This window comes from Rhinatrema bivittatum, chromosome 18, assembly GCF_901001135.1.
Source record: "Rhinatrema bivittatum chromosome 18, aRhiBiv1.1, whole genome shotgun sequence".
Taxonomy (NCBI): Eukaryota; Metazoa; Chordata; class Amphibia; order Gymnophiona; family Rhinatrematidae; genus Rhinatrema; species Rhinatrema bivittatum.
This window is the reverse complement of record NC_042632.1, coordinates 35,855,920-35,879,919: the sequence shown is the minus strand read 5'-3', so window position 1 is coordinate 35,879,919 and position 24,000 is coordinate 35,855,920. Positions and strand designations below refer to the sequence as shown.

General features: G+C 45.9%; 1 protein-coding gene across 1 annotated transcript; it reads left to right on the top strand.

The window, feature by feature from the left end:
* The first annotated feature begins 2,993 nt into the window (after positions 1 to 2,993).
* On the top strand, positions 2,994 to 23,251 carry CD74 (CD74 molecule). The gene is made up of 9 exons (XM_029583407.1): positions 2,994 to 3,235; positions 7,771 to 7,949; positions 15,346 to 15,449; positions 16,072 to 16,134; positions 17,701 to 17,796; positions 18,706 to 18,808; positions 20,116 to 20,322; positions 21,192 to 21,257; positions 21,867 to 23,251. The coding sequence occupies exons 1-9, from the start codon at positions 3,150 to 3,152 to the stop codon at positions 21,878 to 21,880; spliced, it is 918 nt and encodes a 305-aa protein (XP_029439267.1). The 5' UTR covers positions 2,994 to 3,149; the 3' UTR covers positions 21,881 to 23,251.
* The last annotated feature ends 749 nt before the right edge of the window (positions 23,252 to 24,000 follow it).

Genomic DNA, 24,000 nt, shown 5'->3' with positions numbered 1-24,000 from the left:
GTATTATGAGGAGTGGTGATGTTTCTGTTTTTGCACTGTTGCACAGCATATGCATCTAGCTTGTAATTTCCAGTTCAGTTTATATATATATATATATATATATATATTTTTTTTTTTTTTTTTGTCTGCATCTTTCCCGTTACGCTTTTATGGTCGTTTTTATTCTTATTTGGTGAGGGTCTAACTGGGTTCTGCGTATGTGACCGAGGTGAGGTATTCTACTAGTTAAGAAAATAAATGCCCTTTACCTCTTGCCCTTAAAATGCATCTCTGTTGGCTTGAGGTTTTTGCTAATTTTGGTAGAGGCTGGAGTCCATGATGGTGGGGGCCCCTTGGGTTAAGTACTGGGGCTTTGATGGTTTTCCGAGGAGCTGCAAGGGGGGACCGTCCCTCATCCGGTTGTGGCCGATAACTTGTAATGCGGCTCCAGCCCAAAACCATTTGCCCCCCATCTAGAATAGGTCAGGGCTACCTTCTAGTTAATTCTGAACGAGGGTTTTAGGAGCAGGTTTAATCTGGGCTTTCAAGGGTAAGGTCTACATGGAAACAAGTGATGCACTCAGGCTCACCAATGAGCTTTTTCTTTCAGCAGGCTCCATTTATGAATAATTATGAAGGATGTGGTTGATGGCAGCATTCCAGAGAACTACAGGTTGGGGGTTTTATGAAATTTGCAGTAAAAGGCCTGCAACAACAAAAAAAAGCATAGGCCTCCAAAATGTAGCGCTTTGATGTTTAGTACTTAAAATAAAATCACAAAATATTGTGTGCTGCCAGCCTACAAATACAAGATAAATTAACATAAGTGCACTATTCCTTCGCTTAAAGAAATAGCAATCTAAGCAAATACAGGAAGACTAAGGGCCTCATTTTCCAAGCACTTTACCGCGTGCGATAAATTCGCAAATCGCGTTAACAGCTGTTAACGCGCTTTGCGAATGCAAATTAGTCATTTGGTATTCAGGGGGCGGAGTTGGGGCGGAGCATATGTAAAGCGGGAACCTGTGTATCGTGTGCGGCGAAACAGCCGCAGTGTTAGCGCGGCTGCTATCGCGGCTAAGAACTACAACTCCAACCTCGCGTTATGGACTGCGTTACGGGCCTGAAAAGGATTACCGCCATGAGAGAGAGAGAGAGAGAGAGAGAGAGAGAGAGAGAGAGAGAGAGAGAGAGAGAGAGAGAGAGAGAGAGAGAGAGCGCGAGCCTTACTATAGTGCCTCTGCCCTACATTGGTATTTTAACCCCTATGGGAGGGCCACCTACTAACTCGGGGTGGGGATTAGGTATGAGCGTCGGGGGTTGGGGGCCACTTTCGCATTCCACATGAGACCTACGGACTGAACAGTGGTCTCTAGTGCAGATTTGCTGGCCGTCGGAGTGAGGACGCTCACTCCAAGCGGAGATTTGGCCAACATTCTCTCCACCTAGCATGTTGTTGCCCAGGTAGAGTGTCCATCAAGCTAGGTAGAGAGAACGTTGCCCAAACCACTTCTTGGAGTGAGCGTCCTCACTCCGACAGCCAGCAAATCTGCACTAGAGACCACTGTTCTGTCCGTAGGTCTCATGTGGAATGCGAAAGTGGCCCCCAACCCCCGACGCTCATACCTAATCCCCACCCCGAGTTAGTAGGTGGCCCTCCCATAGGGGTTAAAATACCTATGTAGGGCATAGGCACTATAGTAAGGCTCTCTCTCACTGAAAGAATCATCGTGCAGTGGGGAAACATCGCGTGCGGCGCTAATGTTTTCGTGAATGGCGAAAACATCGCCGCACGCGCTTTTTCCCCACTGCACGAAAGAAGCCTCATTTGCATTGGTAACGCCCCCTAATGCGTTACCAATGCGATATTGGAAAATAAGGCCCTAAGGGCCAAAGCAAATGAGGCTTCTTTCGTGCAGTGGGGAAACATCGTGTGCGGCGATGTTTTCGCCATTCGCGAAAACATTAGCGCCGCACGCGATGTTTCCCCACTGCACGATGATTCTTTCAGTGTTGCAGGCTCCGGGGGGGGGGGGAGAGGGAGAGAGAGAGAGAGAGCGAGCGCGAGCGAGCGCCTTACTATAGTGCCTATGCCCTACATAGGTATTTTAACCCCTATAGGAGGGCCACCTACTAACTCGGGGTGGGGATTAGGTATGAGAGTCGGGGGTTGGGGGCCACTTTCGCATTCCACATGAGACCTACGGACTGAACAGTGGTCCCTAGTGCAGATTTGCTGGCCGTCGGAGTGAGGACACTCACTCCAAGCGGAGATTTGGCCAACATTCTCTCCACCTAGCATGTTGTTGCCCAGGTAGAGTGTCCATCAAGCTAGGTAGAGAGAACGTTGCCCAAACCACTTCTTGGTGTGAGCGTCCTCACTCCGACGGCCAGCAAATCTGCACTAGAGACCACTGTTCTGTCCGTAGGTCTCATGTGGAATGCAAAAGTGGCCCCCAACCCCCGACGCTCATACCTAATCCCCACCCCGAGTTAGTAGGTAGCCCTCCCATAGGGATTCAAATACCTATGTAGGGCATAGGCACTATAGTAAGGCGCGCTCTCGCGCTCTCTCTCTCTCTCTCTCTCTCTCTCAGTCCATAACGCGAAGTTGGAGTTGTAGTTAAAATCCGCGCTAACACTGCGCGCGGTAAAGTGCTTTGAAAATGAGGCCCTAAGTGACTTGCAGAGGGGGAGTCAGAATGGGGGTTTCTAGACTCATAATTATGTCCTGGGCATTAAACGCCTTATAATTTGAGATGTTTTTGATCTCTAAAAACTAAAGGCGACCTGAATCGCGGGGCGCGTCGTTTTCGCTTTCTCTCCTGCCAGCTTTCCTGAGGTCCCAGCGCTGGAACGACCGTCTGTATCAAGTCTTCTCTAGAAACGAGTGACGCTCTCTAGCTGACCAATCGCAAGGCTCGTTTTCTCAATCGCCCACAGGCTTCGCGCCAATCCACTTGCTCGTATTGGCGAGGGGCGGGGTCGGCTGTCAGTGGGGTATTTCCAACTTGTGCGCCCACTTTGCTTTCAGTTCCTAGTTTTGGGGGGGGTGGTGAATGGTTTGGCAAGCGGGGGTCGCTTGATCAGGTTCTCTTCTTCAGCGTCGCCTGGCAGAGCTGAGCTGTGAGCCGAGGAAGCAGGAGCAGCAGTCCGGCCCTAGTAGCACCATGGCAGAGGATAGGCAAGACTTAATGCCTCCCCAGGAACAGGATCCTTCGGAGACCGTGCTTGGCATGGGTGCAGGACAACATCGGTAATATGAGCGCGATGATGCTTTTTTAAAAAATGGGATCGAAGCCTCTGCGGAGAACGCTAATCGACCCACATGTCCCGTCCTTAATGTAAAGGTGCTCTTACTAGAGAGGTAGCAATGAATATGGGCAGCATCAATGGGGACGGTGCGCCAGCCTAGCCGCCTTTGCTTCGCACGTTTCCCGATCTTGACCGGTTCTGAACGTCCCAGCCCCGGGCTCGCTCTCTTCTTTTCCACCCGTTCTCATGTCCCGTCCCCCGCCCCCGGTACTTGATTAGCTGATTAGATTCGTAGAACCTTTCTCTAATGTCCTGAAAGAAACAGTAGGGAGGAGACCGAGCCTCGGTCCCGGTTAAACAGAAATGTTAGCCGCCTGCTAGTCCGCAGCAGGAGTAGGCAATCTTGTGGGCTGCGTCTGGGCGACCGGTTCTACTGCTGTTCCAATGGGGGGCGGGATTGAAATCGGGCAAACCAGCAGGTCTGATCCATGCATGCTGCTTTCCATATATTCATATGCATTCCGTTTTTTGTTTTGGAGGGAGATGAGATTTCCGAGCTGTAAGACAGGAGAATCGGGGCTTCTGAAAATGTTTGATATGTTTGTGGTATTCAAAAAGCAGGATTTCCCTTGCAGATTGCATTTGATTCACTATTTGTATACTGCATATGCTTATTACAAAGGCGCAGGTTTAGGGAAACGCTTTTTCCTTTTGAGGTTTCCAAACGATTAAAAGTTAGCTGGCGGTGAGCAATCATCTCTCTTAAAGTTCTGCGATTCCGTCTGAAATGCTACAGCCCCGGGTACCTGGAAATCCGGCCCGGACAGCCAAGAGCCAATCAGAAAGCAATATCTGTATGACATCATAGGTTGCTGGGCAGACATCAGATCGGTAGTGATTTATAATTCCTTCTTCTCCTTTTGGTGTGATGGCGAAATTAAGAACCCGATGTTGGTTAAAATCAGGAACTTTCTTTCGGCACAACTGTTATTTTATTTAACATTCTTTTCTTGTTTTTATATTTATTCTTATATTTATTTAACATTCTTATATTATTTTTATTATTTATTCTTATTTTTTATATATTTATTATATATTTATTATTTATTATATATTTTATTTATTATATTTATTTATTATTTTTTATTATATATTTATTATATTATATTATTTATTTATTATATATTTTATTTATTATACTTATATTTATATTTATTATATATTATATATTTATTATATATTATTCTTTTATTATTTAACATTCTTATATTTATTTAACATTCTTTTCTTGTTCTGTATTTGTAGCATAGAACAAGGTTGGAGAACGGCAGTCCACAAGTGCTGCAGCCAGAGCTGGTTTTGAGTGCCTGCCATGACTATTTGACATTTTATTTGCCTACAGTGGGTTGTTTATGGTTAATGTACATGTTTGGGTTATGCTGAAAACTTGGCCTGTCTATAGAATAAATAGGAGAAGATAGACATTTATCTAAAAACAAAGAGTGTTAGAATAATAGGTTCTAAGCTATAGGGACCCATCTCTACATATTATAAAAATATTGGGGGCTCCGGGTGATATTTGTGTCGTGTACAAATGTAATGATTTCACCTGCAGCAGTGGATAAGGGAGGAGTGGGGGCATTTCTGCTTACTCCATACTGCTCACTTCCTCCCCAATGCACCCAAAGTTACAGGGGGGAGAAAGGGGGGCGTGCATACCCCCCTTATGCCCCTCCATTCTCTTCTTGACACCCCCCAACACAAATATTTCTCCCCCTGCCATGACCCTCCCCCATACATACACACATGAGTGGGAGTCAATGTGGAGAGAGAGGGAGAGTGCACAGACTCCCCAACTCGCACACACCCTCAACTGACTCCCTACACCACTCACAGCAGTCCTATAACAAACACATAGAGTGAGGGGGTGTGTTGAGTGTGTCCTCCCTCTCTCCCTGCTGTTTCCTGCAACACACCTACACATGGGAGGGGGACAAAGTGGAGAATGCAATGGGGAGGGGTGAAGAGCGGGCACACACACACAAAATGGCCCCCCCGCGTAACACACACACACTCCCCAATAGCACTTACATATTCACCACAACACACAATCATTCCCACATGGGTTGAGAGAAGAAGGGTAAGAGAATAATGTGGGGGGAGTGCACACAGCCCTAACCCAATAACATCTGCAAACACCCCCAACCCCATCCATTCCACCTGCACCCCTCCCCCACTACCACTACTCTCATGCCCTCACTCACACACTCCCTGCAAGCCTTCTGACCCCCTCACCTTCCCCCATTCTTCTACCTCAGCAGAGCAGGTACACAACTCCTATACTAATGTATACATCCAACACATAGAATCATAAAAATGCTTTTTCAAGTTGCCAGGCAGTTATCATTTTCTCTCTTTTGGGGGTTCTCTTAACATCCACACAGAGTCCAAAGAGAAGGAAACGGAGAGGTGGAGTTGAGACTTCTACAGCTCTCTCCCTGCCCTTTTATTAAAGTCACTAGCCCTGCCTGGCCATTCCTTGCATTTTTCACCTGGGTTCAAACATGGTCTAGAGTGGTGGGACTGGTGAGTGAAGTGAGCAGGGGCACAGCCCCTAGTATAACATTTAATCACGTAGCATGCTTTTTTGTCCTGGAATCAGATTTACAAATAACACTTAATTGTTCTGGACCCTCTGCTGCATAAAGAAATAGAGAAACTAATGTACAAAACTGCTGATTTAATGATATTTCAGAAGTTAAAATAGGACTCTTTCAAAAAGATAAAATGTGTATCTGATAGTACAGATCATAGTCAATTTAGTGTCCTGATACAAAAAAAAAAAAAGCAGCTGGTACCTTTCATGGGGAAAAAGTAGTTGATATTACAATTAAGTGGACAGAAAAGTAAAAAGTATCCATATTTTTGGTGAAACGTCCCCTGGTGGTATTTACATGCTTAGTGGAAAAGTAGCAAAGACGAGAGTGCCCCAGTTATTCTGATAGAGAAGCCCCCTTCCTGTATCTGCTCTGCACATCACTCTGTGCTATTTCACGGTGCTCAATAGTGAGTGTGAATGAGTCTCTAGCAGAAAGGCGTGAAAATACATTTTTCAGTTCAAAGCAAGGTGAAACCATTGTGGGTCATTAAGAAAGATTTACGTGCTATGTGCCTGTGACTTTTGAGGGTGGAAAAGATTTCTTCTGGGGAAAAAAAAAAGAGATGATAATAATACTATTGCCCCTATAGCTTAAAGACCACATTTTCTGGAGATGGTAATTCTGGATGGCATTGCGCCCTGAAGGAAATGAAACAGCAGAAAACCAAGAGAAAGTTTCCATTAGGATCAGGGAAGTCCCTAGAGAATTTTCGGCTAAAACTTTCACTTCTTTTCTAGGTCTCTGCATGGCAGACAAAGGGAACTTGCAGGCTGGGCGGATCCCCTGCTCTGTCACCGGCTGTACAAACTGTTCCGGATTATATTTTAATGTCTTTGAAAAGTGAAATGATTCTTGGCCCATTTTTTTTCCCTTTCGTTCACTTGTCGCTGGGCCACTGTGGAGCGGTGACCTTGGCTATCTTAACTTGCCTAGGCAAGCCAGCTTGTTTCTTAAACTTGTTATGGGCTTGTTCTGAATATTATTATTGATATTCAGAACCTCAGCAGCATTAGAGAATATGGAGAAGCTTACTTTGTGTTTTTCAGGCAGGCTCAAAGGGAGGCAGGGTAGGGATTAGGGCACAGACCCTCTCCCGAGAGACTCCCCTAACCACCACTCGCCATGTGGTCCCCTATCCTTAAGACTGTGAGGGGTTAATTTTTCTAAAGGTTTAACTAGTTAATTTTGGGAGTTAGCTGGCTAAATCTCATCTTTAAAAAATGTTCCCCCACTAACTGGATACATTAAACACACACACACGCACATATAGTCAGAGGCATACACATAGGCTGTTATAAAGCAGACTACCCAAGCAATGCTGGACACTTTTCGCTAGTTTGTACGTACAAGTATTGTTTAAAAATAATATGAATGGTTTTCAATGAAAAAATGTGATTTCTTTTGCATAGTCAGAAAAGTACAACTTTATGCAAAATTATTTAATTTGCCACAGAAATCTCCAGAAATTGCTAACTCTTGCCGCAGAATCTTGACAAATCTGCCGCAGGAAACCAGGGGCTTTTGTTTTATATCGCATTGTATTTTTATTTCTTTTTAATGTAAACTGTTGTGATAGAGCATGGAACAACGGTATATAAAAGCTTTTAAATAAATAAATAAATAAATACATAAATAAATGGATTAAGACTGAAAGTCTCTTGTGGAATCTGGACGGAGGTCTGTCCAAACAGCCATGCCTTGGTTTTTTTTCATCAGGGTAAATTTCAAAGTGAATTGATCTGCTTGGCTGTGTTAGCTAGAGAATGTGTTGGTGCCACACAGGTTAGTAGCAGTTTCAGGATTCAGGGAGTCAGTCTGGAAATGTATTTACTCAGCAGAGGATTGACCTCTTCTCTTTCTCTTGTGTCTCCTATAGAGGGTCCTGCATGCGGAAGACACTGTACTCTGGCATTTCCATTTTTGTGGCTCTGCTGATAGCCGGACAGGCAGTCACTGTCTACTATGTGACACAGCAGCAAACGCAGATCAACAAGCTCAGTCTGATTTCGAAGCAACTGCAGCTGGAGTCCCTGCAACGGAAGCTGCCGAGCGGACGTTAGTGTCTCCTCTGCTTCTCCCTTCCTCCATTCTCTGCTCTTACTCTTTCTTCTTCCTTTTAAATGTCAAAACATTCAGATCAGCAGAAGGATACTGGTGGTTCAGATCTAAAGACGGAAGGTACTGAAACAGTTCTCAGTTCGTGAATCAGACTCTGTTGCAAAACGATGATGTGGGAAGAAGAAAAGGAAAAGCGGAGTGAGGCTGGCACATGGAGTTTACAGTTAGGGATACCAAAACTTGACAGTGTCCTTGGGTTGCTCTCTTTGTGGCTGGGAGGAAGGGCAGGCAGAAAGATCATGGGTGCTCTCTGAGGCCAATAAGTCCTCTGCTTCGAGCATCCTGCACCCATTGACCAATAGCATGGCAAGAAAAAATGCTTTGGGTCTTCTTTATCAAAAGATTATGCCAGTAGATAAAGAATAATGGAGGAGAGCATTTTATGAACTAGGTTCATATTTCATCCTTCAGCCTGCAGTAAAGGAGGGCAGAGATTATCTGTGCAGTGAAGGAGTGGTCACTAAGGCTGAGATGTCTAGGGTGGGGGGGGGCAGGAGCAGTCATGTTTAGCTAACAACCTTCCAGGACCCAATAGGAAAACAAAAACCTAACGTTTTTCAGGCTCATGACTCACGTTCCATGTACGTACCTGGATCAGTCCAGACCCTGGGTTATGTCACCAATCCAGCAGAGGGAGACAGAGAAAGATTCCACTGACTCTGACGTATACCCTGGGGTGCCACCTGCAGTCCGTCAGTATTTTTCTGTCTCCCAGCAGAGTTGGATGTACCTAATCTGCAGTCTGTAGTAGTTTTTTCCTTGATAGTTTATTTAGGAATTCTTTTTGGTAAGGTTGCTAGGTCTTTTTTTGAGACTGTTCTTTTAAGTTTAAAAAAAAAAAAGTACAGCGGTCTAGCTTTTCTTAGCAGCCGCTTCACTGCCTTCCAGGAGGTTGGGAGGTCCTGATGGGACTATTCCTTCTGGTTCTGAGGTCGCCGGACTTGGGGAGGTTATTTACCCAGCAACCAATCCTGGTCAGGGTGATACCGGGGGGCCTGGCTCACTCACCCTATTTGGAGCAGCTCCCGGGGTCCACGGCGTTTTGTCAGGTAAAATAAAAAATTATAATATTTTTATTTATTTCTGTCGGCAGCTTTTTTGTGGTTTGTTTCGCTGATGCAGTGCTCAGTGGTGCCATAAGTTTTCGTTTTCACGTCAGGGTGTATTTTATTCTTTTCTTTTTTCTTTGCGCCGTTTTTCAGTTTTTCTCTCGATGCTGCGCGGGTCTCGAGGGAGAGGCTCTGCTCTGCTTGCCTCCCCGGTGGGGAAGGCCCATCTATTTCGGCCGCAAAGGATGCTAGTCGACCGGCTCGCGCGGCCGTTCCCCCTACTCCGGACCCGTTTTGCTGCAATACAGGTACAGAAGCTTTGCTCAGTACCATGTGAGCAGCGACACAACAGGCCATGCAGGGAGCATCGGATCCGCCTCCCTTGTCACCGCAGCCGGCAGTTCCTGGTGGGTCAAGCCGCGCGAAGATGGAGCAGGTTTAGATGAGGAGAGCCTCGAGGATGTCTCAGATTCCTCTTCCTCCTTTTCAGGAGATTTTATCAGTTTTCTCCGTAAGGCCTACAAGTCCAAGAAGGAGCGAAGGAAGGGCAGAGAGAGCTTCTCTGGGCAGAGTCCGAAGGTCCGCTCCTCCAAACGTTCGAGATCAAGCGGTTTTGGCTCTCATTCAGCTCCATAGTGTCCTCTTCGCTCAGGGCTGGTTCATTCCATGATTTCTACTTCGGATGACTCCGAACAAGACCCATTGGATATCCCGGACAAGTCCCTGCTGGATGAGGATCTCGGAGGGGATCTTGGTCAGGGCAATAGTTCTGTCCTTCACATAGTGGACGGGGATGATTCCAAAGTGGTCCACCTTTTGATCCCATCAATTTTAATGGAATTGGATCTTGAAGCTCCAAAAAAGGACTCTCGGATGGGTGATATCGATCCAGTGTTGCTGGGACTTAGGGGTCCAACGACATCTTTTCCTTTCCTCCTTTCTCTTGCTGACCTCTTGTACCAGGAGTGGGACACTCCTGAATTAGGTCTAAAGGTAGGAAGGGCCATGGACAAGTTATATCCATTACCGGAGGAGGCCTTGGAAGTTTTGAAACTTCCCAAGGTAGATGCCGCTGTGTCAGCAGTCACTAAGAGGACAATTATCCCAGTGACGGGAGCAACGGCCCTTAAAGACCTTCAGGATCGTAAACTGGAGGTGCAGCTTAAGAGAATTTTTTAGGTTTCTGCACTAGGTGTGCGGGCGGCTATGTGTAGCAGCTTGGCCTTGCGAGCAGGGCTGCGTTGGGTGCAGTCGTTGCAAAACAATTCTTCCCTCTTTGACGAGGAGGTAGTGCAAGCTGGCAGATTGGAGGCTACTGTTGCCTACAGCGCAGATGCTTTATATGATCTTCTCAGGACTTCTGCTCGCTCCATGGTGTCATCAGTGTTGGCTTGCAGGCTCCTCTGGTTGAGGAATTGGTCGGCTGACGCATCCTCAAAGGCTCAGTTGGGAGCTTTGCCCTTTAAGGGAAAATTACTCTTTGGAAAAGATTTGGAAGATATGATATTGTCCTTAGGAGAGAATAAGATTCACAAGTTACCAGAGGATCGTCCTAGAGCTCGAAGTTTCTTCTCATCCCGCTCTTGTTTTCGGTCTGGTCGAAGATTCCGTTCTTCTCGTCCATCAGCTCCACCTGCAAAGCAGCCTTCAGGCAGGCAGCAAAATTGGCCTCAGTCCTTTCGTGGCCGCCTATTCGGAAGACCAGGAAATTCCCAAGTGGCAGGTGGAGCAAAGTCTGCCCAATGAGATAGGGCTGATCCATTCTTCGGTTCCGAGTATAGATTGCAGGCTGTCTCTGTTTTATGGAGAATGGACCAAATGGACGTCAGATCAGTGGGTTCTCATGGTGATAAGTCAAGGTTACGCTTTAGATTTTGTTCGGTGGCTTCACAATTGGTTTCTGGTTTCCCCATGTTCCTACCTGGAAAAACGTCGGGCAGTAAAGGACCCTCTGCAGTGTCTGAGCGATCTCGGAGCTATCGTTCCAGTTCCTCCTTCAGAACAACGGAGAGGTCGTTACTCAATTTACTTTGTCATTCCAAAAAAGGAGGGAGCTTTTCATCCCATTCTCAATCTCAAAAGAGTCAATTGTTGCCTACAGATTCCCAAGTTTCGAATGGAAACTCTCAGGTCAGTCATAGCCTCGGTACACAAGGGAGAATTTCTAGCATCTCTGGACCTCACTGAGGCTTATCTTCACATCGGCATTTGCTCCGATCATCAGAAGGTTCTCAGATTTTGCATTCTTGGACAGCATTATCAATTCAGGGCTCTCCCATTCAGGTTAGCCACAGCTCCCAGAACATTTACCAAGGTAAGGGTTGTGGTGGCAGCGCAACTCAGGAAGGAAGGTCTTTTGGTCCATCCATACCTGGATGACTGGTTAATTGGGCGAAATCGGAGTCTCTTTGTCGCTCAACGGTCAGCAGAGTCATCAGCCTCTTGCAATCCTTAGGTTGGGTGATCAACGAGGACAAGAGTCACCTAGTTCCTTCACAGTCGCTGGAATTTCTGGGCGCACTGTTCAATACTCTTTTCAGGAGAGTGTTCCCTACCAGAACATCGTCTTCTCAAGCTGCAAGCGCAAATCCAAGACTTATTGTCCATTCCTATACCATGTGTACGGGATTATTTGAGAGTCCTCGGCTCAATGGCATCCACTCTGGAGTTGGTTCCCTGGGCCTTTGCGCATATGAGACCGCTACAGTCTGCATTGCTTTCCTGCTGGAATCTGGTTTTGGAACAATACTGCCTTCCCCTTCCAGAGAAGGCTCGATCCAGTCTGGATTGGTGGTTACAGGCAGACAATCTACGGTGGGGAGTTCCTCTAGAGATTCCGGAGTGGACTGTAGTCACCATGGACGCCAGTCTTTCGTGCTGGGGAGCGGTGTGTCAGAAAACATCTGTTCAGGGACAGTGGTCCAGCGAAGAAGCGCAGTGGTCGACCAACCGGTTAGAGACCAGGGCGGTACGATTGGTGTTGCAGGCTCTTCAGCTCTTCTTTGCGGGAAGTCAGTGTGGATTCTCTCTGACAATGCGACCACTGTAGCGTACATCAATAGTCAGGGAGGAACTCAAAGCCATCTGGTAGCGCAGGAAACGCGACAGCTGATCACCTGGGCTGAACAACATCTGCTCAGCATTGCAGCTTCTCACATTGCTGGAGTGGACAACATCCAAGCCAACTTCCTCAGTCGTCATCATCTCGACCCCCGGGGAGTGGGAATTGTGTGAAGAAGCTTTTCAGATGATATGCAACAGGTGGTCCAGATCGGCAATGGATCTCATAGCAACATTCCAGAATTCCAAAGCACCTCGGTTCTTCAGCCGCAAGAGGGAACAAGGAGCGGAAGAAGTAGACGCTCTAGTCGTTCCTTGGCCACAGGACGTTCTTCTGTATGTGTTTCCCCCTGGCCTCTGATCGGCAAGGTCCTGCGTTGGATAGAGGTACCACGAGTCGATGTTGTTTTAGTGACACAGGAGTGGCCACGCCGTCCGTGGTTCGCAGATTTGATCAATCTGGCGCTGGACGGTCCTCTACGATTTCGGGATCTACCGTGCCTCTTGTCTCAGGGTCCCATTTGTTTGTTTGGAAGAGGTCAAACCTTCTGTCTAGCGGCATGGCTTTTGAGAGGCGCCGGTTAAAGAACAAAGGTTATTCCGATGCTATGGTGGCTACTTTATTGCATTCTCCTAAGCCTTCCACATCTTTGACGTATGTGAGAGTGTGGAGAGTTTTTGAAATTTGGTGTGTGGAGCACTAGTTGGATCCGGCGCAGGCTTCCATATTGGATATTTTGTCTTTTTTACAGGCTGGCTTAGCGAAAGGCTTGTCCTGCAGTTCTTTACGAGTCCAAGTTGCTGCCCTTGGATGCTTTCGGTGCAAAGTATGTGGAGTATCTTTGGCGGCGCATCCGGATATGGTACGTTTTCTCCGAGGTGCTAAGCACCTACGTCCTCCATTACGGAACCCTTGATCTGCATGGAGTTCGAATTTGGTTCTCAGGGCTCTGTATACAGCGCCTTTTGAACCCCTCAAACATATGACTTTGAAAGATCTTACGTTAAAGGTGGTTTTTCTTGTAGCCATTTCCTCAGCTCGCAGAGTTTCAAAGTTATAGGCTTTGTCCTGTAGAGAGCCTATTCTTAGTATTTCCGATACAGGAGTTTCCTTGCGAACTGTGCCTTCTTTTTTACCCAAAGTTGTTTCTTCTTTTCATCTAAATCAGTCGCTAGAGCTTCTGGCTTTTCCCTGTTTAGATCGTACAGATCCTTCCTCTAAGGATCTCAAGAAACTGGATGACAGGCGTCTACTGTTGCGTTATCTTGAAGTTACCAACAGTTTTCGACTGTCAGATCATTTGCTTGTTCTGTGGAATGGTCCTCGTATGGGCCATAAAGTTTCCAGGGCTACGATTGCTCGCTGGTTAAAGGAGACCATACGGTCAGCTTATCTTCTGGCTTGTCGGGATCTTCCGGAAGGTTTGCGGGCTCATTCCACTCGATCGCAAGCTACTTCATGGGCGGAGTGTCAACAGGTTTCTCCTCAGGAGATTTGTAAGGCAGCAGCTTGGAAGTCGCTGCACACTTTTGTTCGTCATTACCATTTGGATGTCCAGGCTCCGAGTTCGGCAGCTTTCGGAGAGAGTGTTCTCCGAGCGGGTCTCTCTGGGTCCCACCCCAAGTAAAACAGCTCTGGTACATCCCAGGGTCTGGACTGATCCAGGTACATACAGGGAAAGGAACATTGGTTCTTACCTGCTAATTTTCGTTCCTGCAGTACCATGGATCAGTCCACAAGCCTACCCTTTTTATTTGTGTGTATAGCAATTATTTTTTTCGGAGAGTCCGCTCGTTCACTGTCTTCGTGTTTAAACAGCATTTCATGCTGTCTACATTTTTGCTTGTTTATTTTGACGGTTCCTCGGGATTCTGCTTCCACTTAGGATTTGTGAGTAGGAAGTATGTTATAGAGTTTAGTTAGCCAGTTAGTTTTATTGGTTAGATTTTCTGCTTTGATATTGTTCAATACTGACGGACTGCAGGTGGCACCCCAGGGTATACGTCAGTCAGTCGAATCTTTCTCTGCCTCCTTCTGCTGGATTGGTGACATAACCCAGGGTCTGGACTGATCCATGGTACTACAGGAACAAAAATTAGCAGGTAAGAACCAATTTTCTTTTACCTGCTTGTGTAGGTAACGCCTGCGGAAACTTCTAGACTGAGACTATATAGTTACCGCTGTTTGCATTAGTGATTTCTACCTACATACTGATTCCCTAGGAAAGGTGCATTTTTATTTTGCAGAGTGACTGTGAACATGAGTCTTGCAAGTGTCATAGCAATGGCCTTTTCCTTCATTTGAGGGGGTGCTCTGCTGATCCTTGGTACACAGCTCTGTGTCCCAAACAGCAAAAGCAGGATGCATCCAGCGTGATCTAAATCACTCGTATCCTTATTGTGCTAAAAAGACCGGTGGCATAGAGCTGCTGACCCATGGCCTCTAGTGTACCATGTTCATTAACCAATGCCTCTTTTATATGAAAAATATGGTTTACGGTTACTTAGCTCTTTCTTGCTCATTCTCTCTCTCTCTCTGCTTTTCAGTGTTTTCCCCGAAGCATCTTTTCTTACTTTGCAATTTATGATTATGGATTCTAGTTTTAGATTTCAAGTGAAAATAGCCCATAAAACAGCACACAAAAGTTTGCTAAATTGGTGGTGAAAACATTTAACGGAAGAAACGGAGGTGGGTCGGGATTGGGGGGCCCAAATCTCGTTATCTCTGGACTTTCACTTGCTGGGCCTGCTTTGTGCCATTTGGATGAGGGAAGCAGCGGGCTCTGTGCGTGCCGTGACCATCACAATGTGGCAGATCTAGCGGAGATTTATTTCGGTGTAAAAACATCTTTGGTTGTGCCCCAGCATTTTTCCCATTGATAAAGCTGGAACAAACGTATTGCTACTTTTGACCCCCTTCTCCTGTTTCAATTTACACTCTTGGAAACAACTGGAGTGCGTATCAGTAATAGCTGAACTCCCCTGCCCCCAACAACAACAAAAAAAGGTTTTATAGGAAATAGTCACAGGTATGTAACTAGAATTTAATATTTCCCAGTGGTTTAAATGAATGACCTTAAAGCAGAATCCCTGAGTATAACCTACAGTTAACAGCAGCCTCTGGCCTACAAAAGAGCTTTGGGATGCATTTTATATGAAAGGCACTATATAACCATTCTTTCCTTCTTGTATGTTGATTTCTGTGTCTTGCTTCTGTCTTGCAGCCTCCAGCCAAGTTAAACCCATGAGGATGGCCATGTTCAGCATGCCCCTGGCACTCAGGGCAGATGTGGATACTCAAAACAAGCCCAAGAAGATAAACCTGACTGTGAGGAGCGATGGCGTGCATTCTTGCTAATGTCAATTCTATCAGTCCGTGCAGATTTCGGGAGTGGGTCTTATCCCTGGCATGCTCACTTTCTTCTCCCACCCTCGTTCCTTGTGTCTTGTCAATATGTCCTCTCCTTTCTGGAAGTCGTCTCCGTCCTTGGCTAGAAGTCTTCCGCACTGCGGAGCTCCTCACACTGCCCTGCCCTGTCCTAATCTCACTGAGAGGTGGACTGGCCGAGGGGAGAGCAGGTGACGTTAGTGCAATGGTTTGTGTTTGCTGTAAACCGATGCGATGTGCAAACGGTCATCGGTATAAAAGAAACGTTAAATAAATAAATAAATAAATAAATGGATAAATCATTGCTTATTGGCTAACCTGAGCAGCAGGGCCCTTGGCAATTCTTTCTTGTGCTTTATGTGGGATATGTTAGCAATCGGAGCCTTTCCCATGTCTTTAGATGTCACCAAGATTTGTCATTCTGCAATATCCTGGGTGGAGGGAAGGGGGTGGAAGAGTGTCTGGTTGCATTTTGATTTTTTTTTTTTTTAAAGAGGGTTCTTATATCGAATTCTCCCTTTTGATGAAAGAATATCACTTTTCAATGTTTTTATTTCTTCAGGCTCTAGAAAACACAGCAAAGAAAACCAATAAGATGGAAGACCACGTGAAATACATGATTGCAGTAAGAGACGCGTACAATTTTAAATTCACAACAGTATTATTTATATCTGTCTATATCCATGTTCAAAAATGTGTCCGGCTGAGTTCAAGACGTAACCAGACCGTCGTAGGTTTTGAATATTTCTACCTCCTTTCACTGACTGGATAAAGTCATTACCCAGATAAACAAAAGAAGCGTCCTGCAGGCAGGGCTTAAACTTAACGGGGTGGTGCTGATAGTCACTGGGTCTGATCTTGGACCAGAGCAGGCCTGAAGTTATCTGAGTATGTTTTACCCAGATAACATTAAACCGAACCAGCTACATTCTGAATGTAGTTTGTTATGTAAAAACAAAACAGGCGGGCTCGATCCCATGATAATTCTAAACAATTTTGGCACCTAGCACCAAATCTCCAACGCCCAAAATAATTAAACCAAGTTGCAGCCCCCGCCCTCCAGATATTAAAATCAAAGGCCTGGCTCTGGGGCCCCCCCCGCCAGAAACCTCTCTAAAATCCCAAGGCCGAACTTGGAAGATGGTAGAGAGTTTCTGCTCTCCCGGCCACATCCACCGTTGATCCCACAGCTGTTCTGGTAGTGCGTGCAACCAACTTTGCTTTCAGGTAAGGCGATGACGGCAAAGCTGGGTGTGGCCAGAAGCACGATAAGATTCTCCCACCTCGGGCTCGGGGTTTGGCTGAGGCCGGGAGGATGAAGGGAGGGGTTTTCCCAGGTGAGCTGGGTATCAGGGCCTGGAGCCGGGCCTTTGATTTTAATCTTGGGAGGGAGGAGAGTGCTTCGGCTATTATGGCCTACAACTTGGTTATTTTTTGGGGGGTGGGGGAGCGGATCACGTGATAGGTGCTGACATATTTTGGAATTATTTTAGTACGTAGGAGAGGAGATCAGACCTGCTTGGCTGCAAGTTTGTGGGGGGTTTTTTTGGTTTTTTTTTTGACAACCAGTTATATTCAGAATGTGGAAATTTTAGGTTGGAAGTTATCAGGGGTAAACTTATCCAGATAACTTTAGCCAGTCTATTCAGTGGTATAGCTAAAGTTAGCTGAGTAATTTTGCCCAGATAACATTGCTGCACAGGTGCTTACCTAGGTGCCTTATCAATCTCCATCTGCAATTTACAACTCGAGAATTCTTCGGTTGTATGAAACCACTTTTTTTTTTTCTGTTGGGGACTTTTGGTTCAATGTTTGGCACTTTCTCATCTAGAGTATTGTCATTTTTTAATTTGCTGGCACCTTTTTAATTAAAGCTAGTAATAGAGCAAAGCATAAAATCAATACATATTTTTAAAAATCATCAGTCACATGCATAAGACAATAGAATACCACACACACGCACACCCATAAAACCAAAAATCCCTGGGCCTGCACATTGCCACTCCAGCTGCAGTGTCCTAGAACTTACTGGCCGAGTGCCTGGTCCGATACGCACTGAGGCTGGCTGCGGTGTACTTTCAGTAACTGTCGTAGTCTTCTGTGTGTTGCAGGTCCCCGCTATTTGTTCTGCCTATAGCCTTTCCTTGCTGCCTGTCATTATCTCTCCCTTATTTGTTGTGGCTTTCTGCAGAAGGAAAATCCTCATAAGCCACTCCCGGATTTCAATAAAAGCTTGACGGAGAATCTGGAGGAGCTGAAGAAAGGCATGAGTTCCAGAGACTGGAAGGTTTGTGCGTCCATGCCACTGAAACCCCTCTCTTTCTCTCTCTCTCTGCTGTTTTTCCTTTCTTCCATTTTCCTCAGTCTCACAGCAGGCATGAGGATTGCAGCACAAGGAGACAAGGGGAAGAAAGCATGTAAACTCAGGGTGGTTACGTGACCTTTTTCAGTGGTTTGATTCAAACCTTGACCCCGGATTTCACAGCTGTGAGCTCTGATCATCTGGCAGGTGCCTTCCCAAGGGAGGAGGAATGGGGACACCAGAATGAAAAGCTAGCAAGAAACACAAAAGTACCTTTCCTTTGGCCTTTAATTCTCTTCCGAGCTGCTTTCACACACATGGAGTTGTTCTTCTTGACATCTTGACCTTCTGTAATTTATTGTGCTTGATGAGATCATTACAGTCAGATCATTTCTGTGCACAAATGCAGAATCTTTTTTTTTTTTTTGTCCCTGTCCCTGTCCCATTTCCTCCTGCTTTTATTGGGCCTTCAGCTCAGTCAGAACTGGCTTCTGTTGGGCTAGGGCACCATGAGTCTTCCTTCACAACTACCTGGGTTTTTTTTTTTTTCCCCTCCTCTTTTCTGTCAACTCAACAAAGTCATTGCTGTGACCATCCTTAGCCAGGGGCCACACACAGAGTCTGCTTCTAGAACCCCGCGATGATGGGTCTTAAATCCGGCCACTAGGTGTCGCCATTGTGGGGCGAGTGGGGCTCCTTTCCTTCTGTGGCATCCCCAACCCGGGGAAAGGAAGACCCGACCCAGGAATCGAACCCACTTCTTCCATCTGCAAGTGCACACCCGGCCCAACTCAGGATTCTTTGGGGAAAGGCCCAGCGCTCTGTGTGGTAGGACCTTGAATCTTGCACTTTAACCTTTTGTAGCTCTTGCTTGACCTTAGTTTTTTTTTACAGGAATTTGAGATCTGGGCACACAAATGGCTGCTGTTCAACTTGGTCCAGAAGTCGAATGAAACTGAGACCAGATTGAATTCAATCCAGACTGACCCTGTCACAGGTACCATAGTGCAACAACTTCTTAACTCCCCTAGAGAGAGTCGTCTGCCACTGTTGTTCTTTAAAACGTACCTCTTCCTTGTGGAGCCATTATCAGCTAATAGGAGACAGGACTGAGTTTGCATGACTTGATTTTTGGAGGGGGAGAGGAGATTTCAGCGTAGCGCCATTAGGCTATCGCTTCATCTCATCCCCGGCGCTCAGGGAATGCTGTAGCACTGGGCAAGCTTCAGGAGGCAGTGGTATTATTTGGATATTGCCTTTTTATGCTAAGAAAGCACCACTAAAACATTCTGGTGATTTTGTGCTGCCACATTTAATAAAAAAAAAGAAAGGAAGGAATTTGTTTTTTTACCATGCAATACAGTTTGACTGTGCATCTCCTCTTTAATGCAAAAGTATCCTGAAATGCATTACAGTCACACACACACATGCAAAATAAAAAGAGGAAAGAGGAAGGATAAGGGTCTTAGTCAGGGCTGCAGTGGTTCTCCTTTCATCTAGAATAAAGGGTTGAAACTTGTGCTTATGATGTGGAAATGGCCTGCATTCCTGCACAGAATATTAAATCGCATGTTGGTTGAAGGACCGCCTTGGAATGGGTTACACACTTTTGCCTTGGCTTTGGTGCGGCCTGAGATTTAATTTTGAAAATGTTTCCACGTGTAATGTTGGCTCCTTTAGGCATCCCACGTGGACCCAATACTTGCTTTGTGCTTGGGCAGCTGCTCTTCTGAAGGAATCCTTACCTATATTCAGCTTTGCAAAGGTGCCACAAATGTGTGTTGTTGCATTCCCAACTGCTAATGCATAGGTTTGTCTTGCTTTTTAGTTTTATTTCTTGTAGAAAACGTAGACCCCCGACATACTATGAACAGAAATCATACTGGCGAGGAAGGAGAGGGGGCATATTTCAAAGCAGGTGTTTGCTGAACAGAAAAAGGCAAATTGTTAGTACAGATTAGGGATGTGCATTCATTTTGCACTTTTATATGCATATTTACAAGCATAAAATTTTTATGCATGAATACGTAAAAGGCACAATGTTGTCTTTTATGCATGTAAGGAAACAAAATTGGAAAACACTCCGAAAAAAAGACAAATGAAACAGGTTTTCCTGTGCATGCCCCTAGCTAGTACAGATACATTTCAGATTTTCTTTATTAAAGTTGCCTAGGTTATTATCAGAGAATACTTTTGGATTCAAGAGTCTACAGATTTACTATGCAGGTTGCTCGTCAGAACAGATAAAGATCGGAGGGAGACTATGGAAATGTAACTTTTACTGTATTCATTACCTTTTTAAAGAAGCTCCGGTCATGTCCAAATGTCAGTTGGAAGCAAGTCAGACCAGTAGCAAGCATCAGCAGCCAGGAAGCTTCAGTCCCCAGTGTGCCGAAAATGGTGACTACCTTTCTGTGCAGTGCTGGAGAAGCACTGGCTACTGTTGGTGCGTCTACAAGAATGGCACGGAGATCCCGGAGACCAGGACCCGGGGGAAGTTGGACTGCAGCAGTAAGGGGCTTCCTTTTTCACTCGTCTCTCACAATAAAAATGACCTAACACATTTTAAGTGAAGGCTATAACACCGTTGGGCCGATTCAGTAAAGTCTGCGGGAGAGCGGGCGCACGATACAGTATTTCAATGAGGCCCGGCGGTAGAAACGGGCAAAAGGACGCGCTAGGGACACTAGCGCGTCCCTAGCGCCTCCTTTTGGCCCGGAGCTGTGGCTGTCAGTGGGTTTGACAGCCGATGCTCAATTTTGCCAGCGTCGGTTCTCGAGCCCGCTGACGGCCACGGGTTCGGAAACCGGACGCCGGCAAAATTGAGCGTCCGGTTTTCGACCCAGCAGCCGCCGGCCGACTTCAAATTTTTTTTTTTTTACCCTTCGGGCCCTCTCATGATATTAAGTTGGAGGGTGCACAGAAAAGCACCATAAAGAAAATCTATAGCCCCCCCCAATAGAGAAACTTGGAAGCTGAGGACCAGTTTCAAGTTTTCGGGTCAAAAAAAAAAAAATCTGTTAAACAAGATCTCACCTGTAGCAGTAAAATGATTGTGGCATCCGTTCTAAACCTTTTCTGTTGCTGTGGCTCAGTTGGTTATTTCCCGTGAAAGCCGTGGTTGGTCCCATGATCAGATTGGCTGCTTCAGCCTTTCCTGGTAAATGGTCCTCAGACACACAGCATCATATTGGTTATACAGGAGCCCATTTATAATGTAAGTGCCTGGCTTTTCTCTTGTGTATTTCTAAGGCTATGTAATATTCCTTTTTTCATGTTTATATGAAGGGCTTTGGTAATTGCACGAGCATTGCTACCTCGTTGTTGGGGGAAAGGTTCCCCCAGTGGAATAATGGAGAGCTACTTTGCTTTTTCAAAAGGTATCCAGGATCCCGAGGGCTCCAGCCTGGAAACAGGGGAAGATGCAGCTGAGGACTATGGCCCAGGTAATCCCTTCAACTCCTTTTCTTTCCTCTTTCAGTCTTGGGTAAACTCCAGAGCTGAAGGACGCTTGATGGCTGGGAAGTGACCCAGAGGGGCAACTGAGGTTGCAGCTGGGATTTGCAGTTGTAACGAAACGCAGATAACCGGCAGCGTTTCTCCCATGCTTGTAGGTCTAGTAAAATACTTAGTACACCTGGTGCTAACCGTGGGCCTGCTAATAATCCAGCCCTGTGAAAGGCGAGGCTGGGAACAAATGGGGTAGAGAGACTGAAGGATTCCCCCCATCCCCCCTAAACCTGCTTTTGTTAGGGACCAGGGCCCTTGCTGCAGGCAGGAGGCCCAGAGTCCGTAAATAACAGACTGGCCTTTGACTCGCCTTTGGTTGCCCTTCGGCGTCAGACCCATTCCTACCTCCCTGGGTCCACCTGCAGGTGATAACTCTCAGAGCCAGACCAAACCTTAATCCCATGGGGCGTGGGTTCTAGGCACTCACCCCGTGGTGTGCTCGGAGGTGGCTGCCGCGTGGGGGTAGCACGGGGCTAGCGGAGGAATCCTAGGTGTTTGCTCCTTTTAATTTAATTTCTCTTTTTTTGTTTCCCCCACTTCTCAAGTGAGCTTCAACTAAGCGAGGCTGTGGCAGAAGGCACCCAAGCCCGAGATGTGAACTCTGCTCTTGTTCCTGTTCCCTCACTCTTCCTTTTCAGCGATCGAGCACCTGAAAAAAAGCTTTTGATCTTGTAGAATAGCCGACATGATCTCTCTTTTTTTTTTTTTTTGCTAGGATGTACTGGAGGATCCCCACCCCCCTCTCCCCCTTGGTAGAAAATGATCTGTAGCGATGCAAACCAGCAAGAGAGTTTCTACGGTGTGAAACAGGAGGCATAAGACAGACCTTTAGCCAGGGGTTGGGGAGCTCTGTTCAAAAAAACAAAAAACAAAACAGAAAAATAGTAAGGTCAGGCTGTTAGCAGAGCCCTAGGTCCTCCTTACAGAAGTGGCCACAAATCCTTGCCGTTTCGGGATAAGTCACTTGCGAGGGGTCAGTCATATTGTAGGGACTCGCTGTAGTGGTGCAAGGTGTAAGCGGAGCTGAAATATTAGGGTGTCTAGTTCTCCTGCACGTATTAAGGTCTCCAGTTCTCCTGCCCGTATTGGACCAGCAACCACCTGACTTCATCCCAACGCTAAAAGAAAGATTTGATAAATATAGCGTGGGCGGAGAAGTTACAATTCAGACACCCATCAGCCAGCAGAATGATTTCCTTCTGAACGCGTGTCTCCCCCCAATATATTTAGCGCTAAATTCACGTCATTCCTTGCATGGCCCCTGCTTTCAGCAAGTTGTTGGTGCAGGGGAAAACTCGATGTAAAGTTTCTCGTTTTGCACAGAGAGCGGTCTTTTTTTTATTTCTGTCATGGTCTCAGAGTTCACACCTGCATGGGGCCTAGCAAGAGGTCCTGTTCCCCCCCCCCCCCCCCAGGAGAGGGGAGGAGGAGTCTGAGGCAGTGAATTTAGGGAATGTCCAGCGCCTGCGGGAAGAGCTGTATCCTTCCATGAAATAATTTGAAAGGGCACAAAGGAGTAGGGTTGGTTTGTTTGTTTTTTTTAATCAAAGGCATGAAGAACAGCAAAGCTTAAACACAGTGTGTGCTTTTCTGCTGTGATTCTTATACATTATATAAACTCTAGAATGTTTTAATCATTGTAGCAGAGAGTCCAGCCTTCCTTTCTTCTTTCTTTAGGATAAATACATGGGAAAAATCAGCACAGTTATCTATTTTGTTTTTGCTAACAGCTCTGTTTTTAATTTTCTTGGAGCATGTGTGGAAGATATTCTTAACTTTATAAGACTAACCCCATTTAAAAAAAATGTATTTAGGAGGGTTGCTTTGTTGCTGTGGGAAAATACGTTACAGCTGTTGTTTCAGCTTTAACAGCATTTTTGTGAGCTCTTATGAAAGTCATCAGAATAAAGCTGCAGAATGTGTAAGCAACCTTGGGTCTTGGTGCATTTGGTTGTAGAGGGTACAGCGCTCAAAAAGAAGTGTAATGGGCAAGTGAAAGAAAACAGCTTAAACGAAAAATTAAATCTTTCACTCATATAGAACAAGTTACATGAAAAATATCTTGGACTCTTCTGGATGTAAATATTAAAAATTGGAAATCAAATTTAGTTGATTAAAAGATCTAAGGTCGGATGGAGGTTTTTGACCTATTATTACAAAAAAGCATTGACATTCATAGTTCACTGAACCAGATATGTCATAAGCCTGAGGTCATTTATCTCCTATCTAGAAGAATCCAAGATATTTTCATGTAACTTGTTATATGAGTGAAAGATTTATTTTTTCATTCAGGCATAGGAACGGCTCTGGCTTGGAGGCCACGGCCCAGCTCTTCTAGAACCCTGCAAACATGGGGCCTGAAGCTGATCCCTGGGTGCCACCATTACTTGGTGACTGAACGCTGCCTCTGCAGCATTCCCACTAAGCCAGTCTGGGCTTTGGATGCTCATTCTGCAGAGCCAGAATTTCTTTCCTTTCAATTAAAAGTATCTGTTCTACAGGACAGCGGCCTAAGAGAAACCTGGAATCGCTGTAGGTTGAGATACCTCATATTGAACCACCAACGTTGGTACTTCCTGAAGACCTTCTCCTGTGGGATTTCTCACCCCCCCACGATTGATAGAGCGAAATACTTCCATCAGTCCTCTCTGCAGATGGGACCTAACTGATCTCAAAGAC

Bases quoted from the DNA above. Each gene is read 5' to 3' on its own strand.
- CD74 (XM_029583407.1), top strand. From the start codon at position 3,150: ATGGCAGAGGATAGGCAAGACTTAATGCCTCCCCAGGAACAGGATCCT. The intron at 7,950-15,345 runs GTTAGTGTCTCC...TCTGTCTTGCAG, and splicing joins ACGGAAGCTGCCGAGCGGAC to CCTCCAGCCAAGTTAAACCC. The intron at 17,797-18,705 runs GTTTGTGCGTCC...TTTTTTTTACAG, and splicing joins TGAGTTCCAGAGACTGGAAG to GAATTTGAGATCTGGGCACA.